The sequence below is a fragment of the Mytilus trossulus genome, unplaced genomic scaffold (assembly GCF_036588685.1).
Source record: "Mytilus trossulus isolate FHL-02 unplaced genomic scaffold, PNRI_Mtr1.1.1.hap1 h1tg000486l__unscaffolded, whole genome shotgun sequence".
NCBI classification, from domain to species: domain Eukaryota; kingdom Metazoa; phylum Mollusca; class Bivalvia; order Mytilida; family Mytilidae; genus Mytilus; species Mytilus trossulus.
This window is the reverse complement of record NW_026963378.1, coordinates 157,219-180,190: the sequence shown is the minus strand read 5'-3', so window position 1 is coordinate 180,190 and position 22,972 is coordinate 157,219. Positions and strand designations below refer to the sequence as shown.

The 22,972-nt window shown below is 35.5% G+C and overlaps 1 protein-coding gene across 1 annotated transcript; it reads right to left on the bottom strand.

Moving 5' to 3' along the window:
- Positions 1-19,711: 19,711 nt before the first annotated feature.
- LOC134702477 (perlucin-like protein) lies at positions 19,712-22,315 on the bottom strand. The gene is made up of 3 exons (XM_063563373.1): positions 22,200-22,315; positions 21,110-21,194; positions 19,712-20,035 (listed from the first exon to the last, which is right to left on the bottom strand). The coding sequence occupies exons 1-3, from the start codon at positions 22,254-22,256 to the stop codon at positions 19,812-19,814; spliced, it is 366 nt and encodes a 121-aa protein (XP_063419443.1). The 5' UTR covers positions 22,257-22,315; the 3' UTR covers positions 19,712-19,811.
- Positions 22,316-22,972: the final 657 nt, after the last annotated feature.

Sequence of the window (22,972 nt, the reverse complement as noted above, 5' to 3'; positions counted from 1 at the left end):
ACCATATCCGGATTTCGACAATAAATGTCTCTTCAGTGATGTTAGGGATCGAATATATATATATATACAACTCGTCTAAACATCAACTCAACAATGTTAGATCTGTAAATTTGCTTTCGCAAATTTTTGGTTCTTCCCTCGCCGGGATTCGAACCCATGCTACTGTGATATCGTGACACCAATTCGCCTGCACTGCAGCCGTCCCGCTAGACCACACGACCACCTGGGCTTATATATTTATATAGATTCTTACATTGATAACAGTGAATTATCGGATTTATCCAATCGAGATAGTTAAATTATCTATTTTAAAGTCCGAGCCGCCTCGGCTATCGAGATTGGATAAATCCGATAATCCACGAGTAACTATGTAAGAATCTGTTTCTCTAATGATTAAAAAGACATTTTCTTTTTTTGTTAACCGAAAATCCCCTTCGAGTGCCTTTTACATTGCACGAAGTTGTCAATTTCATTAACACCTGTTATCGTATTTTGATTCATTCCTGTTAGCTAAAAAGGTCATGACCCTCAAAATCATTCAATGATCTTTTGAGATCACCAGCAACCACACGTTGATTAATTTTTTTTATACAATGGGTTCGGAAAGGGATACATTTCCATAGAGTTAGAGAAATATAGATTCTTACATTGATACCAGTGGATTATCGGATTTATCCAATCGAGATAGTTAAATTATCAATTTTAAAGTCCGAGCCGCCTCGGCGAGGACTTTAAAATTTATAATTTAACTATCGAGATTGGATAAATCCAATAATCCACGAGTAACTATGTAAGAATCTGTTTCTCTAATGATTAAAAAGACATTTTCTTTTTTTGTTAACCGAAAATCCCCTTCGAGTGCCTTTCACATTGCACGAAGTTGTCAATTTCATTAACACCTGTTATCATATTTTGATTCATTCAGTTAGCTTAAAAGGTCATGACCCTCAAAATCATCCAATGATCTTTTGAGATCACCAGCAACCACACGTTGATTAAATTTTTTTTATACAATGGGTTCGGAAAGGGATAAATTTCCATAGCGTTAGAGAAAAATATATATAGCATAGCAAATTATATTATTTGTACTATATTGTAAGGTGAACATATCTGTCCGGCAAGTATAATATAAACACCTGTCATTTATCAATAATTCAACACAACATGAGGTCCTCTGATGTTCAGTACTTCAGTACTTTGATTATCCTATTGTTTTTTTCATTTCCTTTTCGTGTCAATTCTGACTCAGTGGCGGATCCAGGAATTTTCATAAGTGAGGGCCCACTGACTGACCTAAGAGGGGGCCCGCTCAAGTCACGCTTCAGTGATTCCCTATATAAGCAACCAATTTTTTTTCAAAAAAGGGGGGGCCGGGCCCCCTGCCCCCCCCCTAAATCCCCCTCTGTCTGTTGTCTTTGTCCATCATCCTCTAATATATAAAATATATACACCCTATCCAGAACTTCATTTATATATATGACAGGGCAGGCATCGTTATTTGTGAGTTGTATGAAACATATTTAGAACGAACATTAAATCTTATTCTGTAAGCTTATAGTTTACATTTTATTTAGATCTAAAGGAGATACTTCAAACCCAATATAAAAATAATTACATTTTCAAAGTATAATTTATTCAAATAAATCAAGACAAAAAAATTTAAATTATGTTAAAATGTTATTTCTCTAAAAACTTTAGACACTGTGTAAAGGGAGGCAAATCAATTTTTCCAAAAAAGGTGCCGTATCGCCAGTTGATGGTGCTATATCAGCAGGTGCTCTATCGGCAGGTGAGTGATCTAGACCTTACTGGGCGATTTGGTGTCACCATATCACAGTAGCATAGGTTCAAATCCCGGCAAGCAAATTTACAGATATAACATTGTTGGGTTGATGTTTAGGCAAGCAAAACAAACTGACAACGCCATTGCTGAAAGAGAAAAGGAAAAACAGACAAATGATAGTACACAAGAAACTACATAGAAATCTAAAAAACTAAGCAACACGAACAACAAAACCACCAAAAACTTATTTAAGTTGGTTGATTACAAGTTATAAACATAATTAATGATCGCGGCTATCTATCTTGACTCACTTTGTTTTTAAAAGACCCACTCGGAGACAATGGTACAGTTGATGCAATAGATCCGAATAGATACAAAGGTGCAGTGGGGGGGGGGGGGGGGTCCAAGGGCAATGTGGGCTGACTTGGTCTAGATGGCGCAACTGGAAGAAAAGGAGAAACGGGCTTAACAGGTTAGCCATTGCTTACAAAGTAACAAAGCTAGCCATAGAAAATATTATAGGGTTTATTAAAAAAAAAATGAAAACAACAGGTTTAATATTTGTTTGCGTCCGAAGCGCTTTTGTGGATTTACCTTTATCAGGAACGCTCAAAGACCCTGTACAATGTTCAAGTGGAATTAATAAACATGATTACTTCTATTTTTTAAAAACAAACTTGCAAGTTGATGAGGTTAATAGAGAATGAACAGAATACTAAATTGAAAAACGGAGAGAGAAAAAAACATTCTGCTTTTGTAATAATTGTTGGAGATCTTTTATTAGAATTTCCTCATGATCAACAATGTAACTGTGAATCAATTAAGAGAAAACCTACTTGTCTTTATGAAGTATAACAAATATCGGTGCATTACGTTTACGCGCATTACCATTACATTTGCGCGCAAAAATCTTACGTTTGCGCGCAGCTTTTCATTACAATTGCGCGCATGTATTTGACAGTAAACTCAGGTAAGCTTAGACAATAACTCTTATTTATCTATAAATTATTCAATTATTTTTAAGTAATAGTACCCATTCCGTAGGCCTAAGTCACCTACTCACCCACGAGGAGTTATAGATGTTGGATACAAGCAGGATAAGTCGGTTGCAAAATTATATTCTTTCAATCAGATTTGCAACAACAAAAAAAAGTAACTTCAAATTTTCGTTTCTTGACAAAACTTTACAAACTAACTTAGATTGTTTACATTTGAGCCATGTCCAGTTGCAAACTTTACCGTACAGAGCTGGCGAGTCTAACCGAAATAATGTAGGTGGTATAAGTATTTATTTTTCTTATTAGCAACTTTGATCCTGAGCATTTCCCGAATGGTCCTAACCCCTTAAAAATAATTTCAGATGAAAACTTCCCCCGATTATACCTTTTCATTTAAGCCATGTCCAGTTGCAAACTTTGCCGCACGGAGCTGGCGAATCTTACCGAAATAATAAAGGTTGGACACGCATTCATTTTTCTTAACAGCAACTTTGAACCACAGAATTTCCCAAACATTTCCAACTCCCTAAAAAATTAATTCTGTCAGAGCTTTCCACAATTATACCCTTTCATTTGAGCCATGTCCAGTGGCAATATTTGCCGTACGGAGCTGGCGAGTCCTACCGAAATAATGCAGTTTGTATACATATTTATTTTTCTTAATAGCAACTTTGATCCTTTGCATTTCCCGAATGGTCATAACTCCTTAAAAATAATTTCGGGGAAAACTTCCCCCAATTATACCTTTTCATTTTAGCTATGTCCGGTGGCGATATTTGCCATACTGACCTTGCGAGTCTTACCGAAATAATGCAGGTTGTACACGTATTTATTTTTCTTAACAGCAACTTTGAACAACAGCGATTCCCAAACGGTCCTAACTTCCTAATGATATTTTCGGTGAGACTTTCCCCTTAATATACCGTTTGATTTTAGCCATGTCCGGTGGATATATTTGCCGTACGGATCTGTCGAGTCTTACAGAATTAATAAAGGTTGTATAAGTATTCATTTGTTTTAACATCAACTTTGAACCACAGCATTCCGCAAACGATCCTAACTCCCTACAAAACTAATTCAGTCAGACCTTCCCCCGATTATACCCTTTCATTTGAGCCATGTCTGTTGGCGATATTTGCCGTACGGATCTGGCGAGTCTTACCGAAATAATGTAGGTTGTATACGTATTTATTTTTCTTAACAGCAACTTTGAACAACAGCGATTCCTGAATGGTCCTAACTCCCTTAAAATATTTTCGGTGAGACATTCACTCAATTATACCTTTTCATTTGAGCCATGTCCGGTTGAGACTTTTGCCGTACAGAGCTGGCGAGTCTTACCGAAATAATGTAGGTTGTACACGTATATATTTTTTTTAACAACAACTTTGATCCGTAGCATTTCCCGAATAGTCCTAACTCCTTAAACATAATTTCGATGAAAACTTCAGCTAATTATACCTTTACATTTGAGCCATGTCCAGTTGCAAACTTTGCCGTACAGAGCTGGCGAGTCTTACCGAAATAATGTAGGTTGTATAAGTATTTTTTTTTCTTAACAGCAACTTTGATCCTGAGCATTTCCCGAATGGTCCTAACTCCTTAAAAAAAACTTCGGTTAAAACTTCCCCCAATTATACTTTTTCATTTGCGCCATGTCCAGTTGCAAACTTTGCCGTACGGATCTGGCGAGTCTTACCGAAATAATGAAGGTTGTGTACGTATTCATTTTTCTCAACAGCAACTTTGAACCACAGCATTTCCCAAACGCTCCCAATTCCGTAAAAAAATAATTCTGTCAGACCTTCCCCCAAATATACCCTTTCGTTTGAGCCATGTCTAGTGGCGATATTTGCCGTACGGAACTGGCGAGTCCTACCAAAATAATGCAGGTTGTAAACGTATTTCCCTTTTTTAATAGCAACTTTGAACCACAGCGATTCCCTAATGGTCCTAACTCCTTAAAAATATTTCGATGAGACCTTCCCTTAAATACACCCTTTCATTTGAGCAACGTCCGGTGGCAATTTTTGCCGTACAAAGCTGGCGAGTCTTACCGAAATAATGAAGGTTGTATACGTATTTATTTGTCATAATAGCAGCTTTGATCCTTAGCATTTCCCGAATGATCCTAACTCCTTAAAAATAATTTCTTTGAAAACTTCCCCCGATAACCTTGTCATTTGAGCCATGTCCAGTTGCATACTTTGCCGTACGGAGCTGGCGAGTCTTACCGAAATAATGCAGGTGATATACGTATTAATTTTTCTTAACAGCATCTTTGCTCCTTAGCATTTCCCGAATTGTAATAACTCTTTCAAAATAATTTCGGTGAAAACTTCCCCCAATTATACCCTTTCATTTGAGCCTTGTCCAGTTTCAAACTTTACCGTACGGAGCTGGCGAGTCTTACCGAAATAATGAAAGTTGTCTACGTATTCATTTTTCTTAACAGCAACTTTGAACCACAGCATTTCCCAAACGCTCCCAATTCCGTAAAAAAATAATTCTGTCAGACCTTCCCCCAAATTTACCCTTTCGTTTGAGCCATGTCCGGTGGCGATATTTGCCGTACGGAACTGGCGAGTCCTACCGAAATAATGCAGGTTGTAAACGTATTTCCCTTTTTTAATTGCAACTTTGAACCACAGCGATTCCCTAATGGTCCTAACTCCTTAAAAATATTTCGATGAGACCTTCCCTAAAATACACCCTTTCATTTGAGCAACGTCCGGTGGCAATTTTTGCCGTACAGAGCTGGCGAGTCTTACCGAAATAATGAAGGTTGTATACGTATTTATTTGTCATAATAGCAGCTTTGACCCTTATCATTTCCCGAATGATCCTAACTCCTTAAAAATAATTTCTTTGAAAACTTCCCCCGATAACCTTGTCATTTGAGCCATGCCCAGTTGCATACTTTGCCGTACGGAGCTGGCGAGTCTTACCGAAATAATGCAGGTGATATACGTATTAATTTTTCTTAACAGCATCTTTGCTCCTTAGCATTTCCCGAATTGTAATAACTCTTTCAAAATAATTTCGGTGAAAACTTCCCCCAATTATACCCTTTCATTTGAGCCTTGTCCAGTTTCAAACTTTACCGTACGGAGCTGGCGAGTCTTACCGAAATAATGCAGGTGATATACGTATTAATTTTTCTTAACAGCATCTTTGCTCCTTAGCATTTCCCGAATTGTAATAACTCTTTCAAAATAATTTCGGTGAAAACTTCCCCCAATTATACCCTTTCATTTGAGCCTTGTCCAGTTTCAAACTTTACCGTACGGAGCTGGCAAGTCTTACCTCAATAATGTAGGTTGTATACGTATTTATTATTCTTAACAGCAACTTTGAACCACAGCATTTCCCAAACGGTCCTAACTCCCTAAAAAAATAATTCTGTCAGACCTTCCCCCAATTATACCCTTTCATCTGAGCCTTTCCGGTAGCGATATTTGCCGTACGGGGCTGGCGAGTCTTACCGAAATAATGTAGGTTGTATACGTTTTTATTTTTCTTAACAGCATTTAAACCACATCAGTTCCCAAATGGTCCTTACTCCTTGAAAATAATTTTGGTGAGCACTTCCCCCAAGTATACCTTTTGGTTTGAGCCATGTCCAGTTTCAAACTTTGCCGTACGGAGCTGGCGAGTTTTACCGAAATAATGAAGGTTGTATACGTATTCATTTTTCTGAACAGCAACTTTGATCCTTAGCATTTCCCGAATGGTCCTAACCCCTTAAAAATAATTTCGGTGAAAACTTCCCCCAATAATTCCTTTTCATTTTAGCTATGACCGGTGGCGATATTTGCCATACGGACCTGGCGAGTCATATCGAAATAATGCAGGTTGTAAACGTATTTTTTTTTTTAACAGCAACTTTGAACCACAGCGATTCTTAAACGGTCCTAACTTCCTAATAATATTTTCGATGAGACCTTCCCCTAAATATACCGTTTCACTTTAGCGATGTCCGGTGGATATATTTGCCGTACGGATCTGTCGAGATTTACCAAATTAATGAAGGTTGTATAAGTAATAATTTTTTTTATCATCAACTTTGAACTACAGCTTTCCCCAAACGATCCTAACTCGCTAAAAAAATAATACTGTCAGACCTTCCTGGATTATAACCTTTCATATGAGCCATGTCTGGTAGCGATATTTGCCGTACGGAGCTGGTGAGTCTTACCGACATAATGTGGGCTGTATACGTATTTATTTTTCTTAATAGCATTTGAACCACAGCAGTTCTTAAACGGTCCTAACTCCCTTCAAAAAATTAATTCTGTCAGGCATTCCCCCATTTATATCTTTTGATTTGAGCCATGTCCATTTTCAAACTTTGCCGTACGGAGCTGGCGAGTTTTACCGAAATAATGAAGGTTGTATACGTATTCATTTTTATGAACAGCAACTTTGTACCACAGCATTTCCCAAACGGTCCTATCTCCCTAAAAAAAAATCGGTCAGACCTTCCCCTAATTATACCTTTTCATTTGAGCCTTTCCGGTAGCGATATTTGCCGAATGGAGCTGGCGAGTCTTACCGAAATAATGCAGGTAGTATACGTAATTATTTTTCTTAACAGCATTTGATGAAAGCATTTCCCAAATGGTCCTAACTTTTTAATAATCTTTTCGGTGAGACTTTCCCCTCAATATACCCTTTCATTTGAGCTATGTCCGTTGTCGAAATTTGCCGTACAGAGATTGCGAGTCTTACCTAAATAATGTAGGTTGTATACGTATTTATTATTCTTAACATCAACTTTGAACCTCAGCATTTCCCAAACGGTCCTAACTCCCTAAAAAAATAATTTTGTCAGACCTTCCCCCATTTATACCCTTTTATTTGAGCCATGTGCGGTAGCGATATTTGCCGTATGAAGCTGGCGAGTCTTACCGGAATAATGCAGGTTGTATACAAAAAAAAATTCTTAATAATATTTGAACAACAGCAGTTGCCAAATGGTCCTAACTCCTTAAGAATAATTTTGGTGAGCACTTCTCCCAATTATACCTTTTGATTTGAGCCATGTCCAGTTTCAAACTTTGCCGTACGGAGCTTGCGAGTCTTACCGAAATAATGAAGGTTGTAAACATATTTATTTTTCTCAACAGCAACTTTGATCCTTAGCATTTCCCAAACGGTCCTAACTCCTCAAAAACGTTTTCGGTGAGACTTTCTCCTAAATATTCCCCTTCATTTGAGTTATGTCCGGTTTCGAATTTTGTCATACGGACCTGGCGAGTCTTACTGAAATAATGCAGGTTGTACACGTCGTATCTATTTTTCTTAACAGTAACTTTGAACAACAGTGATTCCAAAACGGTCCTAACTTCTTAAAAATATTTCGGTGAGACCTTCCCCTAAATATACCCTTTCATTTTAGCCATGTCTGGTGGCGATATTTGCCGTACGGATCTTACCGAATTAATGAAGGTAGTTTAAGTATTCATTTTTTTAACATCAATTTTGAACCACAGCATTCCCCAAACGATCCTAACTCCCTAAAAAAATAATTCTGTCAGACCTTCCCCTAATTATACCCTTTCATTTGAGCCATGTCTGGTGGCGATTTTTGCCGTACGGAGCCGGCTATCTTACCGCAATAATGTAGATAGTATACGTATTTATTTTTCTTAACAGCAACTTTGTGTCTTAGCATTTCCCGAATGGTCCAAACTCCTTAACAATAATTACGGTGAAACATCCTCAAGTATACCTTTTCGATTAAGCCATGTCCAGTTGCAAACTTTGCCGTACGGAGCTGGCGAGTCTTACCGAAACAATGAAGGTTGTATACGTATTCATTTTTCTTAACAGCATTTCCAAAACAGTCCTAACGTACTAAAAAAATAATTCTGTCAGAACTTCCTCCAATTATACTCTTTCATTTGAGCTATGTCCGGTGGCGATATTTGCCGTACGGAGCTGGCGAGTTTTGCCGAAATAATGCAGGTTGGATTCGTATTTATTTTTCTTAACAGCAACTTTGATCCTTAGCATTTCCCGAATGGTCCTAACTCCTTAAAAATAATTTCAGTAAATTTCCCCAATTATACCTTTTACACTGAGCCATGTCCAGTTGCAAACTTTGTCGTATGGAGCTGGCGAGTCTTACCGAAATATTGAATGTTGTAATACGTATTCCTTTTTTTAAACATCAGCTTGAAACCACAGCATTTCCCAAACGGTCCTAACTCCCTAAAAAATTAATTCTGTCAGACCTTCTCCCAATTATACCCTTTTATTAGAGCCATTTCCGGTGTCGATATTGGCCGTATGGAGCTAGCGAGTCTTACCGAAATAATGCAGGCTGTATAAGTATTTATTTTTCTAAACAGCAACTTTGAACACCAGCGATTCCCGAATGGTCCTAACCCCTTATAAACATTATCGGTGAGACCTTCCCCTGATTATACCCTTTCTTTTGAACTATGTCCGATGTCAAACTTTCCCGTACAGAGCTGGCGAGTCTTACCTCAATAATGTAGGTTGTAAATGTATTTGTTATTCTTAACAGCAACTTTGAACGACAGCAATTCCCAAATGGTCCTAACTCCCTAAAAATATTTTCGGTGAGATATTCCCCCAATTATACCTTTTCATTTGAGCCAGGTCCGTAGGCAAACTTTGCCGTACTGAGCTGGCGAGTCTTACCGAAATAATGAAGGTTGTATACGTATTCTTTTTTCTTAACAGCAACTTAGAACCACAGCATTTCCAAAACAGTCCTAACGTACTAAAAAAATAAATCTGTCAGACCTTCCTCCAAGTATACCCTTTAATTTGAGCTATGTCCGGTGTCGATATTTGCTGTAAGGAGCTGGTGAGTTTTGCCGAAATAATGCAGGTTTTATTCGTATTTATTTTTCTTAATAGCAACTTTGATCCTTAGCATTTCCCGAATGGTCCTAACTCCTTAAAAATAATTTCAGTAAACTTCACCCAATTATACCTTTTACATTGAGCCAAGTCCAGTTGCAAACTTTGTCGTACGGAGCTGGCGAGTCTTACCGAAATATTGAAGGTTGTATACGTCTTCCTTTTTTAAACACCAGCTTAAAACCACATGATTTCCCAAACGGTCCTAACTCCATAAAAATTTAATTCTGTCAGACCTTCCCCCAATTATACCCTTTCATTTGAGCCATTTCAGATGAGGATATTTGCCGTACGGAGCTGGCGAGTCTTACCGAAATAATGCAGGTTGTATTAGTATTGATTTTTCTAAACAGCAACTTTGAACACCAGCGATTCCCGAATGGTCCTAAGTCCTTATAAACATTATCGGTGAGACCTTCCCCTGATTATACCCTTTCTTTTAAACTATGTCCGATGTCGAACTTTGCCGTACAGAGCTGGCGAGTCTTACCTCAATAATGTAGGTTGTATACGTAATTATTATTCTTAAAAACAACTTTGATCTCAGCATTTCCTGAATGGTCCTAACTCCTTAAAAATAATTTCGGTGAAAACTGCCCCTAATTATACCTTTTCATTTGAGCCATGTCCAGTTGCAAACTTTGCCGTACGGACCTAGCGAGTCTTACCGAAATAATGAAGGTTGTATACGTATTTATTTTTCTTAACAGCAACTTTAAACCACAGCAACTACCGAAAGGTCGTAACTCCTTAAACATATTTTCGATGAGACCTTCCCCTGAATATACCCTTTCATTTGAGCTATGTCCGGTGGCTAACTTTGCCGTACAGAGCTGGCGAGTCTTACCAAAATAATGTAAGTTGTATACGTATTTATTTTTCTTAACAGCAACTTTGATCCTTAGCATTTCCCGAATGGTCCTAACTACTTGGAAATAATTTCGGTGAAAACTTCACCCAATTATACCTTTTCATTTGAGCCATGTCCAGTCGAGAATTTTGCCGTACAGAGCTGGCGAGTCTTACCGAAATAATGAAGGTTGTATACGTATTCATTTTTCTTAACAGCAGATTTGATCCACAGCATTTCCAAAACAGTCCTAACACACTAAAAAATTAATTCTGTCATACCTTCCCCCAATTATACCCTTTCATTTGACCATGTCGCGTGGCGATATTTGCCGTACGGAGCTGGCGAGTCTTACCGAAATAATACAGTTTGTATACATATTTATTTTTCTTAACAGCAACTTTGAACCACAGCATTTCTCGAATGGTCTCAACTCTCTCAATATAATTTCGGTGTTACCTTCCCCCAATTATACCTTATCATTTGAGGCATGTCCATTTGAGAATTTTGTCGTACGGGGCTGGAGAGTCTTACCAAAATAATGCAGGTTGTACACGTATTTATTTTTCTTAATATCAACTTTGATCCTTAGCATTTCCCGAATGGTCGTAACTCGTTCAAATAATTTCGGTGAGACCTTCCCCCTATTATACCTCTTCATTTGAGCCATATCCGGTGGTAATATTTGCCGTACGGAGCTGGCGAGTCATTCCGCAATAATGCAGGTTGTATACGTATTTATTTTTTAAAAAGCAATTTGAACCACTCCGATTCCCGAACGGTCCTAACTCCCTAATAATATTTCGGTGAGACCTTCTCCTTAATATACCCTTTCATTTGAGCCATGTCCGGTGGCGAACTTTGCCGGACAGAGCTGGCGAGTCTTACCGAAATAATGTAGGTTGTATACGTATTTATTTTTCTTAACAGCAAATTTGATCCATAGCATTTTGCGAATGGTCCTAACTCCTTAAAAATAGTTTCGGTGAAAACTTCCCATAATTATACCTTTTCATTTAAGCCATGTTTAGTTGCAAACTTTGCCGTACGGATCTGGCGAGTCTTACCGAAATAATAAAGGTTGTAACATCAAGTTTGATCCTTTGCATTTCCCGAATTTTCCTAACTCGTTAGAATAATTACTGTGAAAACGTCTCCCAATTATACCTTTTTCATTTGAGCCATATCAGGTGGAAATATTTGCAGTACGGAGCTGGCGAGTCTTTCGGTAATAATGCAGGTTGTATACATATTTATTTTCTTAAAAGCAATTTTGAACAACTCCGATTCCCAAACGGTCCTCACTCCCTAATAATATTTTCGGCGATACCTTCTCCTTAATATACCCTTTCATTTGAGCCATGTCCAGTGGTAAACTTTGCCGGACAGAGCTGGCGAGTCTTACCGAAATAATGTAGGTTGTATACGTATTTATTTTTCTTAACAGCAAATTTGATCCTTGGCATTTCGCAAATGGTCCTAACTCCTTAAAAATAGTTGCGGTGAAAATTTCCCCAAATTATACCTTTTCATTTAAGCCATCTCCAGTTGCAAACTTTGCCGTATGGCTCTGGCGAGTCTTACCGAAATAATGAAGGTTGTATACGTATTCATTTTTCATAACAGCAACTTTGATCCTTAGCAATTCCCGAATTGTCCCAACTCCTTAAAATAATTTCGAAGGAAACTTCCCCTAATTATGCCTTTTCATTTGCGTCATGTCCAGTGGCACACTTTGCCGTACGGAGCTGGCGAGTCTTACCGAAATAATGTATACGTATTAATTTTTCTTAACAGCAACTTTGAACCACAGCATTTATTAAAGGTACTTACTCCCTAAAAAAAATTCTGTCGCACCTTTCCCCAATTATACCCTTTCATTTGAGCCATGTCCGGTGGCAATATTTTTCATGCGGATATGGCGAGCCTTACCGAAATAAAGCAGGCTGTATACGTGTTTATTTTTCTTAACAGAAACTTTGAACCACAGCGATTCCTGAATGGTGCCAATTCCCTAAAAATATTTTCGGTGAGACCTTCCCCTAAAGATACCCTTTCATTTGAGCCATGTCCAGTTGCGAACTTTGCCGTACAGAGCTAGCGAGTTTTTTCGAGATAATGAAGGTTGTAACGTAACGTATTTATTTTTCTTAACAGCAATTATGAACCAAAGCAATTCCCGAATGGTCTTAACTCCCAAAAAAATATTTCAATGATGTCTTCGCTCAGTAATATCCTTTCTTTTGAGCAATGTCTAGGTGCAAAATTTGCCGTACGGAGCTAGCGAGTCTCACCAAAATAATGTAGGTTGTATAAGTATTTATTTTATTAACAGCAACTTTGAACTACAGCAATTCCCGAATGGTCCTAACTCCCAAAAAATATAATTCTGTAAGACCTTTCCCCGATTATACCCTTTCATTTGAGCCATGTCCGGTGGCGATATTTGCCGGACGGAGCTGGCGAGTCTTTACGAGCATCACTGAAGAGATATGTATGGTCGAAATGCGCATCTGGTGCTAGAAAATTGGTACCGTTTATTTTATTACTACACTTGGTCGATGCCTCTGCTGGTGGACTATTAGTCCCCGAGGGTATCACCAGTCCAGTAGCCAGTACTTCGGTACTGGCATGAAAATACAGATTTTTTGTGTTATTAAAATTTGCTGTTACAAAATATTATAAATCATTATAAATTAAGGAATGTATCTCCCTCATGCAAAGCTCTGATTCCTTTCACGAATTTGGCGATAATTTTTGGACCTTTTAGATTATAGCTCTACATCTTTCATATAAACTTTGGATATTCAAATATTTTGACCACGAGTATCACCGAAGAGACATGTATTGTCGAAATACGCATCTGGTGCAAGAAAAGATGTACCGTTAATTTTAATACTACCACTGGGTCGATGCCTCTGCTTGTGGACTATTAGTCCCCGAGGGTATCACCAGCCAGTACTTCGGTACTGACATGAAAATACGGATTTATTTGTGTTATTAAAATTTGCGGTTACAAAATATTACGTACAAATGAATATACTTTCACATTTGGATTACTGTTGTTCAGTATGGGGAAACTGTAACAAGTTTTTAGTTGACAGTTTACTAAAATTGCAAAAAAGGGCAGCTAGAATTATTTTAAACGAACACGATATTCGTAAAACATCCATTGAACTATTTAAGGGATCTGGAATTATTCCTGTTACTAAGAGAATATCTTACCACAAATAATTATTAATGTGTAAATCAAAACGCCAACTGGCACCAAAATATTTATCAAATCTTATTGTGCCTACAAGTAGTAAACAATCGTACAATACTCGACTTTCATCATCGGATAATTTTATTGTTCCTAAATCAAATACAGAATTATACAAATCAAGTTTTTCTTTTGATGGTCCAAAAGAATGGAATTCATTGTCCAGTGAAATTAAAAAATCAAAAAGTATATCTGCATTTAAAAACTCTTACAAGTCATTTTATTTTGAAAAGTGTTAAATTTTTAAGTTAAGCCACAATGTATACCATAGGTGTTGTTGCTGTTGTTGTTATATTACTTTCTATACGTCTATTCTTTACATGTGTGTAATAATAGATTAATTATGTTTCATTCATATTGTTAACATTGTATGTATATATAGAGAGCCTGATTGAAAATTGGTTTAATCCAAATAAGTTACTCTCTTTAAATAAAGCTATTATTATTATTATTGTTATTACTCCTACAAAATCATTTCACTATTGTCTTCCCCCAGTTATATCCTTTCTTTGGAGCCATGTTCGGAGGCGAAGTTTGCCGTGAGGATCTGGCAAGTCTTACGGAAATAATGTAGGTTGTATACTTATTTTTTTTCAGTAATTTTGAACCATAGCATTTCCCGAATGGTCCTTACTCCCTCAAAATAATTTCGGTGTGACCTTCCCCAAATTATACCTTTTTTTTTAGCCATGTCCGGTTGAGAACTTTGCCGGACAGGGCTGGGGAATCTTACCGAAATAATGGATGTTGTATACGTAATTTTTTTCTTTGCAGCAATTTTGTACCATAGCATTTCCCAAATGGTTTTCACTCCCAAAAATCATTTCAATGGTCTTTCCCCAATGATACCCATTCATTTGAGCCTTGTTCGGTTTCAAACTTTGCCGTCTCGAGCTGGCGAGTCTTACCGAAATAATGAAGGTTGTATACGTATTTATTTTTCTGAACAGTATCTTTGAACTACAGCATTTCCTAAAAATAATTTTGGTGTGACCTTCCCCCAATCATACCTTATCATTTGAGCCAAGTCCAGTGGCGATATTTTCCGTACAGTGGTGGCGAGTCTTACCGAAAGAACGTAGGTTGTTTACGTATTTATCTTATTTAACAGCAACTTTGAACCACAGCATTTCACGAATGGTCCTAACTTCCTAAAAATAATTTCGGTGTGACCTTCCCGCAATAATACCTTTGCATTTGAGCCATGCCCAGTTGAGAACTTTGCCGTATGGATCTGGGGAATCTTACCGAATTAATGTAGGTTGTATAAGTATTTTTTACTTAGCAGCAACTTTGAACCACAGCATTTCCCGAATGGTCCTAACTCCCTAAAGATAATTTCGGTGAGACCTTCCTCAAATATACCCTTTCATTTGAACCATGACCGGTTGCAAAATTTGCCGTACGGAGCTGGCGAGTCTTACCGAAATAATGAACGTTGTATACGTATTTTTTTTTATGATCTTTAAATACTTACCTGAATTGAATTCCAATTGATTAACTCGAAAGCTACTCGTGTTTTTTTTACTAAACACGCATTCGTGTATATCCTTAATTATAAAATACTGGTTCTTACTAAACACGCATACATGTATATCCTTAATTATAAAATACTGGTTCTTACTAAACATGCATACACATTCCCCATTTCCATTCTCAATTTTATGTATATCCTTTATTATACAATACTGTATTTTTGAAGAGTTTTTATTGATTTTTGAAACATCAGTAATATTTCTAAAGCACAGTGTAGATACTATTCTGTACGCTATTCGGAAGTCGCGATTTTCGAAGCGAGGATTTCAAACTGCCTAACAGAACGGTTTTGTTTTGGTGCTTTTTCTCATCATTTGTTTACTCCTATATCTATAAAGTGCCTTGCACATCTTAAATGTATGTATAGCATCCTAGATATGAGTAACTGTAACAAAAACATGCAGTAGAATATAAAATATACGTGTGCATCACACCAACTTCATAGCAAAAAGTGAAATCGATTGACAATTTTGCTCTCGTAGTACAAAGCAAATAATCTTTTATTGTAAATATTAGCATCAGTTTACAGTTAAATATATACTGTTACAATATTCCTACCGTATTTTAGTAGTTTATTCTTTAGTTTTCTATGTTGTGTCATGTGTACTATTGTTTTTCTGTTTGTCTTTTTCATTTTTAGCCATGGCGTTGTCAGTTTGTTTTAGATTTACGAGTTTGACTGTCCCTTTGGTATCTTTCGTCCCTCTTTTAGTAGAATGTTCGTATTTCTAATAAAAAATATGCTTTCCTTGAGGATCCCAAAATAAATTACTGTACGATCAGTCCAAAACTGACTGTATTCTAGAAGCGATTTCAGATTTTTTGTCTGTATGACCAGTCGTGATTTTGAAGAAAAAAACCAACAACAAACGGAAGTTTTTAACGACCTTGACTGAAAAATAACGGCAATTAGATGGTATAAACGTGTCTATGTGATATTATGATTGTGTCCATGAAACTATAACGTGTAATTTCTTTCATCGGACAATATAAATATATTTCTGATGATTTTTGTAGACGGCAAATAATTATATTTTTGTTCCGTCAGTGTTACTTAAAATCAAATGCCTAAAAGGCAATACATGATTCGCTTGTGAACTTTGTATTAGTGTGTCGTTGCAGTTATCTGTTTAACTATTACATTTTTAAAGACTATTTACACCGTCTGCCGTTGACAAATTGGTGATAACATACATCAAGCCTGTCTCTTTTAAAATGACAAAAAAATAGATAGAGAAAGCTTTGTTTAAAAACTTTAGGTATTGAGGAAAGAATTAACGAAATTATACCCCGCCACTTCTATAGTCTATGTTTTGAAAAAAAATAAACCATCAGAAAACTAAATTATAGGTGCACAGGGGCATCATTTAATAACGAATATGAGGAGTTTTTTTTAATATATGGTAAGTTTTTGAAAGTTGCGTTTAGTAAACGGGTACCACTCAATATTAAAGATAGTGAAAAAGTCCTTATCATGGGAATAGAAAACCGATGAATTTTCGAAAATTCAAAATAAGAGGTGCCTAGTTGAATTAAATGATAAGGAATCGGAAAAAAGATTCATTAAGTTATGACAAGTGTCTGAAGGAAGTTGTGGATATAAAATGGGTATGCCCAATATAAGGTTATGACAAAGTCCGTATTTTAAATATAGAAACATCAAACATATTTTTACCAAAAATTCTAAATAGAAGGTCCATAATACATTAATTGATAAAAAATGGAGCAGTTTTAGAAAAGTGTCACGGTTGGAAATACCTGATGGGTGCCCCATATAATGCAATGTTCAAGTCCGTATCTTATATAAAGAAACCCCATAAAAGATTTTTTAATTAAATTCGAAATACATTCCATTTTGAATATATAAATAAGGCCGTTAATTTTCTCGTTTAAACTGTTTTACATTGTCATTTCGGGGCCTTTTATAGCTGACTTTGTGGTATTGGCTTTGCTCATTGTTGAAGGCCATACGGTGATCTATATTTGTTAATGCCTGTGTCATTTTGATCTCTTGTAGACGGTTGTCTCATTGGCAATCTTATACCGAATCTTCTTTTTTTATATTATCATTTATGATACGGAATCCGAGAAAAAATTATTAATAGTTATACCAGTGACGGATTCAAGAAAAATGGGATCCGGCTGTTTGAAACTCTTTCTTTTAATTTTCAATGCATTTGTATGGGGACATATATTTGGAATTTTCTTTTCTCCTGTATTGGACCCCCTCTTCATTTAAAAATGTCTTGAAACCCCAATGCATATTAAGTGGTTTATGAGGAGATGCCCTTACAAAACCGGCGGGACATGTTGTACCGGTCCAACGGACGAACTGAGAGACGGACTTCATTATCACTATAAACCATCGCTTTACCAAGAGGTGTACAATTGAGTGTGAAAGAGACAGATCTACACCCAAAACAAAGTGGAGGAACTGTGATCAATTATAGGCTACAGTACGGCCTCAAATGTTTTTAAATACATGCATTTTTATAAAACAATTACATCTGTGTGTTTGTACAATTTTAAATATAACGGAGGACATTTCTGAAACTTAAATAAACAAACAAACCTTCCTCTTATTTAAGCAACATTCAAACATACTTATACTTAATGTAGTAAGTCGAGTACACCCTATCAAGCTAAAAAATGTTTGATAAGTTTTCAGGATGTGAATTTATTAAAATATATCTGTGTTATTAAGAAAAATGCAATCTTCTAATGTATCGTAAATAGCTTTGAAATCACTACTAGAATACAGTGAAATAAAGACTGATCATACAGTTTCAAAATATACAAGCGAGACTGATCGTACAGTGAGAAATTCAAACAAGTGTAATTTTCTTATTTCTGGCTTCAAAGATCTGGCTGAAACCTTTACCTCCACTTAAAATATACTTTATTTAGTAAATTAAGTCTGGTTTTTACGGTAATTTGTACAGTAAGGGTGCAAAAAGATTGTTTTCAGGTTCACCGACTGATTTACCGTAGTGATGCACTTAAAAATCTCTTGATTAAGGCAAAGATACGAAAAATGAATGTGCTAAATTTAATTATAAACCATTTGTGAATATCGATGTCAGCTGAATTAATCATTAAGCAATGTACAGATGAACATCTTACTGTTTAATATAGTATATTTAACAAATTTAAAATGTGATTCAAAAAGTTCTCGCTTCGAAAATCGCGACTTCCGGATAGCGTACAGAATAGTATCTACACTGTGTAAAGGTAAAGTATAAATACTTAACAGAATTGACATGAACGCCAAATTACCAGAAGGGATGACGAATAACAGTAATGACGTTTCCTTATTAAAACGGTCCATCCTTTTGTTCAGAAACATGAAGAGAATGGTGCAGACCATATGTCAGGGATCTAACAAAATACAAATTTGAGATCTTAATTATGCACGTCACAATTCCATCATCTATTAACTATTCATTATAATAAATTAGGTATGAAGATACTGTAAGCATTGTAAAATGACCTCATAAAAATATAGAAAACAACAAGTCGGAGAGAGACAAACAATTGTCTATTAAACAGAAAATTATCATTGCAGCATCCCAGATCGTACACGGCACCTGTCACGATTGATAAGATGCATTCGATGATTTATCGAACTAAGAAAGAAAACAATGGATAATGAAAACAAAAACTTAAACCTTTCTTGATCATGATCATCAGTGAGATATTTATTGTACGAAGTTTTTGTTATTCCCTACGTGTGCCTTGCTATCCTTGAATTTTTTCGTTCTATTAGCATGAATTGAGACAATTTAGAACTTTGACCAAAGATAGTTTATATGTAATTTATTAATCCGTCATGTGTAATATGTTCGCATAAGTGTAATTGATATGTGTTTATCGAAATACATTCCTATTTGTGATACATAGTAGGACGCCTTCGTCTGTTTTCTGCTCTATGGTCGGGTTGTTGTCGCTTTGACACATTCCCCATTTCCTTTCTCAATTTCATGTCCAAAACCATGAGTATTTGGACCGTATTCATATAATCGTACGCATAAAAGGGACATGCATGCATGAACTGCAAACATGTAGATTTTAAAAAAAATGTGTAAAGTTGCTAAATATTATTAAAGAATTGTCCTCCCACATTATGTTTACTCCCGATAATTTAAATTTCAGTGATCATATTTCAATAAATGTATTACTGGTCGACATGCTAAATGCAATAGAGTAACAGATTTATGTAGTTAGAATATATTTTTTTTTATTTCAAGTGCAGTTGAACCTTTTTTTTTTTTTATTAATTTGTGAGTTAAGTTATGTTGATCTGTTATATGCATTTGTATCTAATAAACATTAGTAAGTGCTTAATATTAGACAAAGCGAACGCTATCAAAATAAAGTTCATACTGTAGAAAAACAATATTTAATAAAAAGGAATAACTATGTGCAAAGTTAACTCTCATTTTTACAGACATAAAAAAAAACATGAGAATTAAACCACAGTTGGTTTTAATGTTTCTCACAAATAAATGAAAATTTATGTGAACATTGAATGTCATTCCACTTATATTTAGCGCCACTATTCATATGTGCACAGTCTTCTTGACCAGCATTATAAGGTTCGCCCGTATTCCAGTCGGTATAGGTTAGCACGGTATTATCGGATTCCCATATAAAACGTGATTCTTGTACTGAATCATGAGCTCCAATCCACACGTGACCTGGGTTTTTATCTGAAAGTAAACATCGTTCTTTGTATTTAGCTAATAAGTTATTTAAGGGATTAGTTGAATAGTTTGTTCATATGTTGTACTGTTACAACACAGTCTCATGTAAAGGGACGGGTTTGATCTCGCGAACATTTTTAATCCAGCCACATTCTGTATGTGCCTGTCCCAAGTCTTGTGGTGCCTGTAATCGGATGGTTGTATTTTGTCGCTTTGATATTAGTTTGATTTTTGTTCATTAATTGTAGCAGTTCTAGTGGTATCCTGTAGCACCACTGGGCCGGGATCAAGGTTGGATTGGGTACCCACTTACATGTTTAACCCCGACACATTCGGTATGTGCCTGTCCAGCAGAGAGCCTGTAAGTCAATGGTTATCTTTTGTTGCTTTATATTATATCTGTTATTCCTTTATTATTTTGTACATAAACCAAACTGTTAGTTTTATCGTTTAACTTTTTTTACATTTATCATTTTGGGGCCGTTTATACTCATTTTTCGGTGTTGGCTCATTGCTGATGACCTTACGATGACCTATAGTTGATACTGTCTGTGTCAGTTGATCTCTTGTTGATAGTTGTCTCTTTGTTAGTCAAACCACATGATCTATCTTTTTTATTAGAATTTTACAATTGCCTACTATTAGTACGTGTATTTAAAAAAAAATTGTTCTACTCAAATATCTCAATGAAATCCCTGTGAAATAGAATCAGATCACTCTAACCAAAATATTATATATTATGTTATAATACTTTTGCATTCAATGGACGTATGCTTTTTCATTTCGTTCCTCGGCGTAGGCGTTCAGTCATACAACAGTCACACATTTGTAACTATTGAAGCAGGAACTGCCTACCGTGCCAAATCACCAGATATCACACTTCGAGTTTGCTGGTTTTGTTTTACTTACTTTGAAAGTGCTTAATTAACTTTGTATATTGATACTTTAATGTGACAGATACCGATATTGTCTGTGTTCTTTAAATACATTCCCCTATACAAAATATAAGATTAACTGCAAAATTCAGTCAGTTTTATATAGGAGTATTTATGTACTAATTACCATTCCTTTTGTACTTACCGATAATTATAAACGATTTCAGGAACCAACTTTCAACAGTATTGTCAATTTTTACTAGGAATCCGCCCTTTCTATGACAATCAGTCTACAAACAAAAATTCTAAATACGATGTGAGAATAGAATGGATGTCTTATATTTTCAATAATTTAAAAGGCTCTTTACATTGAGTAATGTCTGAAAAGACTAATGTAATACCACCATTGGTTTTCCCTTTGTTAAATTTTCAACTTTTCAAAAAAATCTGCAGAATTTACCTTTGTTTCAAAAAAAGAAAAACGTGGCATGAGTAAAGTGTAATCCTGTGCAGTACTACAGACACAATTTTGCATAACATTTTCTTGCATAAAAAACAAAACATCACTGGAAGTTAACCATTATAGTTTTCTCTTCTTTTTTACTTGTGTAAAAGCTTTAGTAACCAGGTAATTTCAAGTTTCTAAAATATGAATGAAGCAGCAAATAAGAAATTAAAGATGCTTAGAAATACCCAAGATATAAGCTCATGACCCAGACATTTTTTTTACTGCAATGAGATATAGGATTAAATTTTCCTACAACTGTCAAATACAATTAAATATTTATTGACCCTTTTTTGTATGTAACCGGATGTGACGTACTGTGATTTTATGTATAACATCAAAATAGCTGTTTTTCACTTAAATGTTTTTGAATTGTTCCCCGCATTTCTATGATTTAGCGGATATTATAAGCAATAATTTCATACATAAATAAAAATTAAAAGGGAGATTTACTACCTCCTTGCCTCATCGGCATTTAGAATTAAATGTGTTTGCTCATAAATCAATTAATTGTATTATAAATCCTCCCATTTCTATCAAAAGTCCAATGACTGATAAAATAAACAAAATCAAAACATTGGTACACCATCATTTTTTTACTCTTGACTAGCAAAAGGGTTTCATTATTGCCTTATATATTGCTATTTGTTAAGTTCTTCTATTAATTTATCCCCATACCTTTTTATTTTAATATTCCGAATAAGTTGGGAAACTGAAAAGTAAATTGCGATATTTATTTTGCTGTATCCAAACAAATACAAAACCATAAAGCTTATTTCAAACATCTTACTTTTGCCGCATTCCATGTCATCTTTGATTTGAATTGAAAATAATAACAACTTCTCATAAATTGTACCCATCCGGAACCACAGGTTATTGTCCTGCCTGAAAATGTTTGAATTTAATTTGGTTTAATGACATTATTGGAATAGAACTTGTTTACTAATCAGAATACAAGAACGGTATAAAACCTAATAGTTTGTATTACCTTTTAAACTATAAAGATAGATTATCAAAACAGACAATGGCCAGGTACCAAAATATAAGAGGGGTAAAGTCTTGTTATATATATCAGTGTCAAAAAGCGGACAAACATTTTTAAATAATACATGTGCCTTCGATTTCTAATTTTTGTCAATAGTTTGTATATAAAAAGTAATACAACAAGCTGCTCCGTTTGGATTTCATACCTTGGTTAACATAATCTTATTGTTATAAACCAGTTTAATTACTGTCGTACCAGGTTTTATATCATATTTCAATTTAACTAACAAGAAATTTTGCTCTTAAAGTTAATAATAAGATCAAGGTTTGAAAGGAAACTATTTTTTTTTTTAATTTGTCATGTACATTGGTTTTGATCCCTGATTCTCCCGGATTTCCCTTTTCACCATTTTGTCCTCGTGCTCCTGTTATTTGACATAAAGATATAAAAAAAATGATGTGATTAAAAAGGTATAGCCAAATTCAATAAGGGCGTAAAATAAAGAACATTTTCAACCAACGTCACGAATGGAAACTAACTGTTTTATTTCTTGGTATTTTTGGAAATTCTTAATGGTC

Coding starts and splice junctions, on each gene's coding strand:
- LOC134702477 (XM_063563373.1), bottom strand. CDS start 22,256: ATGAGAAGTTGTTATTATTTTCAATTCAAATCAAAGATGACATGGAAT. Junction 21,195..22,199: donor TGACATGGAATGCGGCAAAA/GTAAGATGTTTG, acceptor TTTTGTTTGTAG/ACTGATTGTCATAGAAAGGG. Junction 20,036..21,109: donor GAAATCGTTTATAATTATCG/GTAAGTACAAAA, acceptor GTTTACTTTCAG/ATAAAAACCCAGGTCACGTG.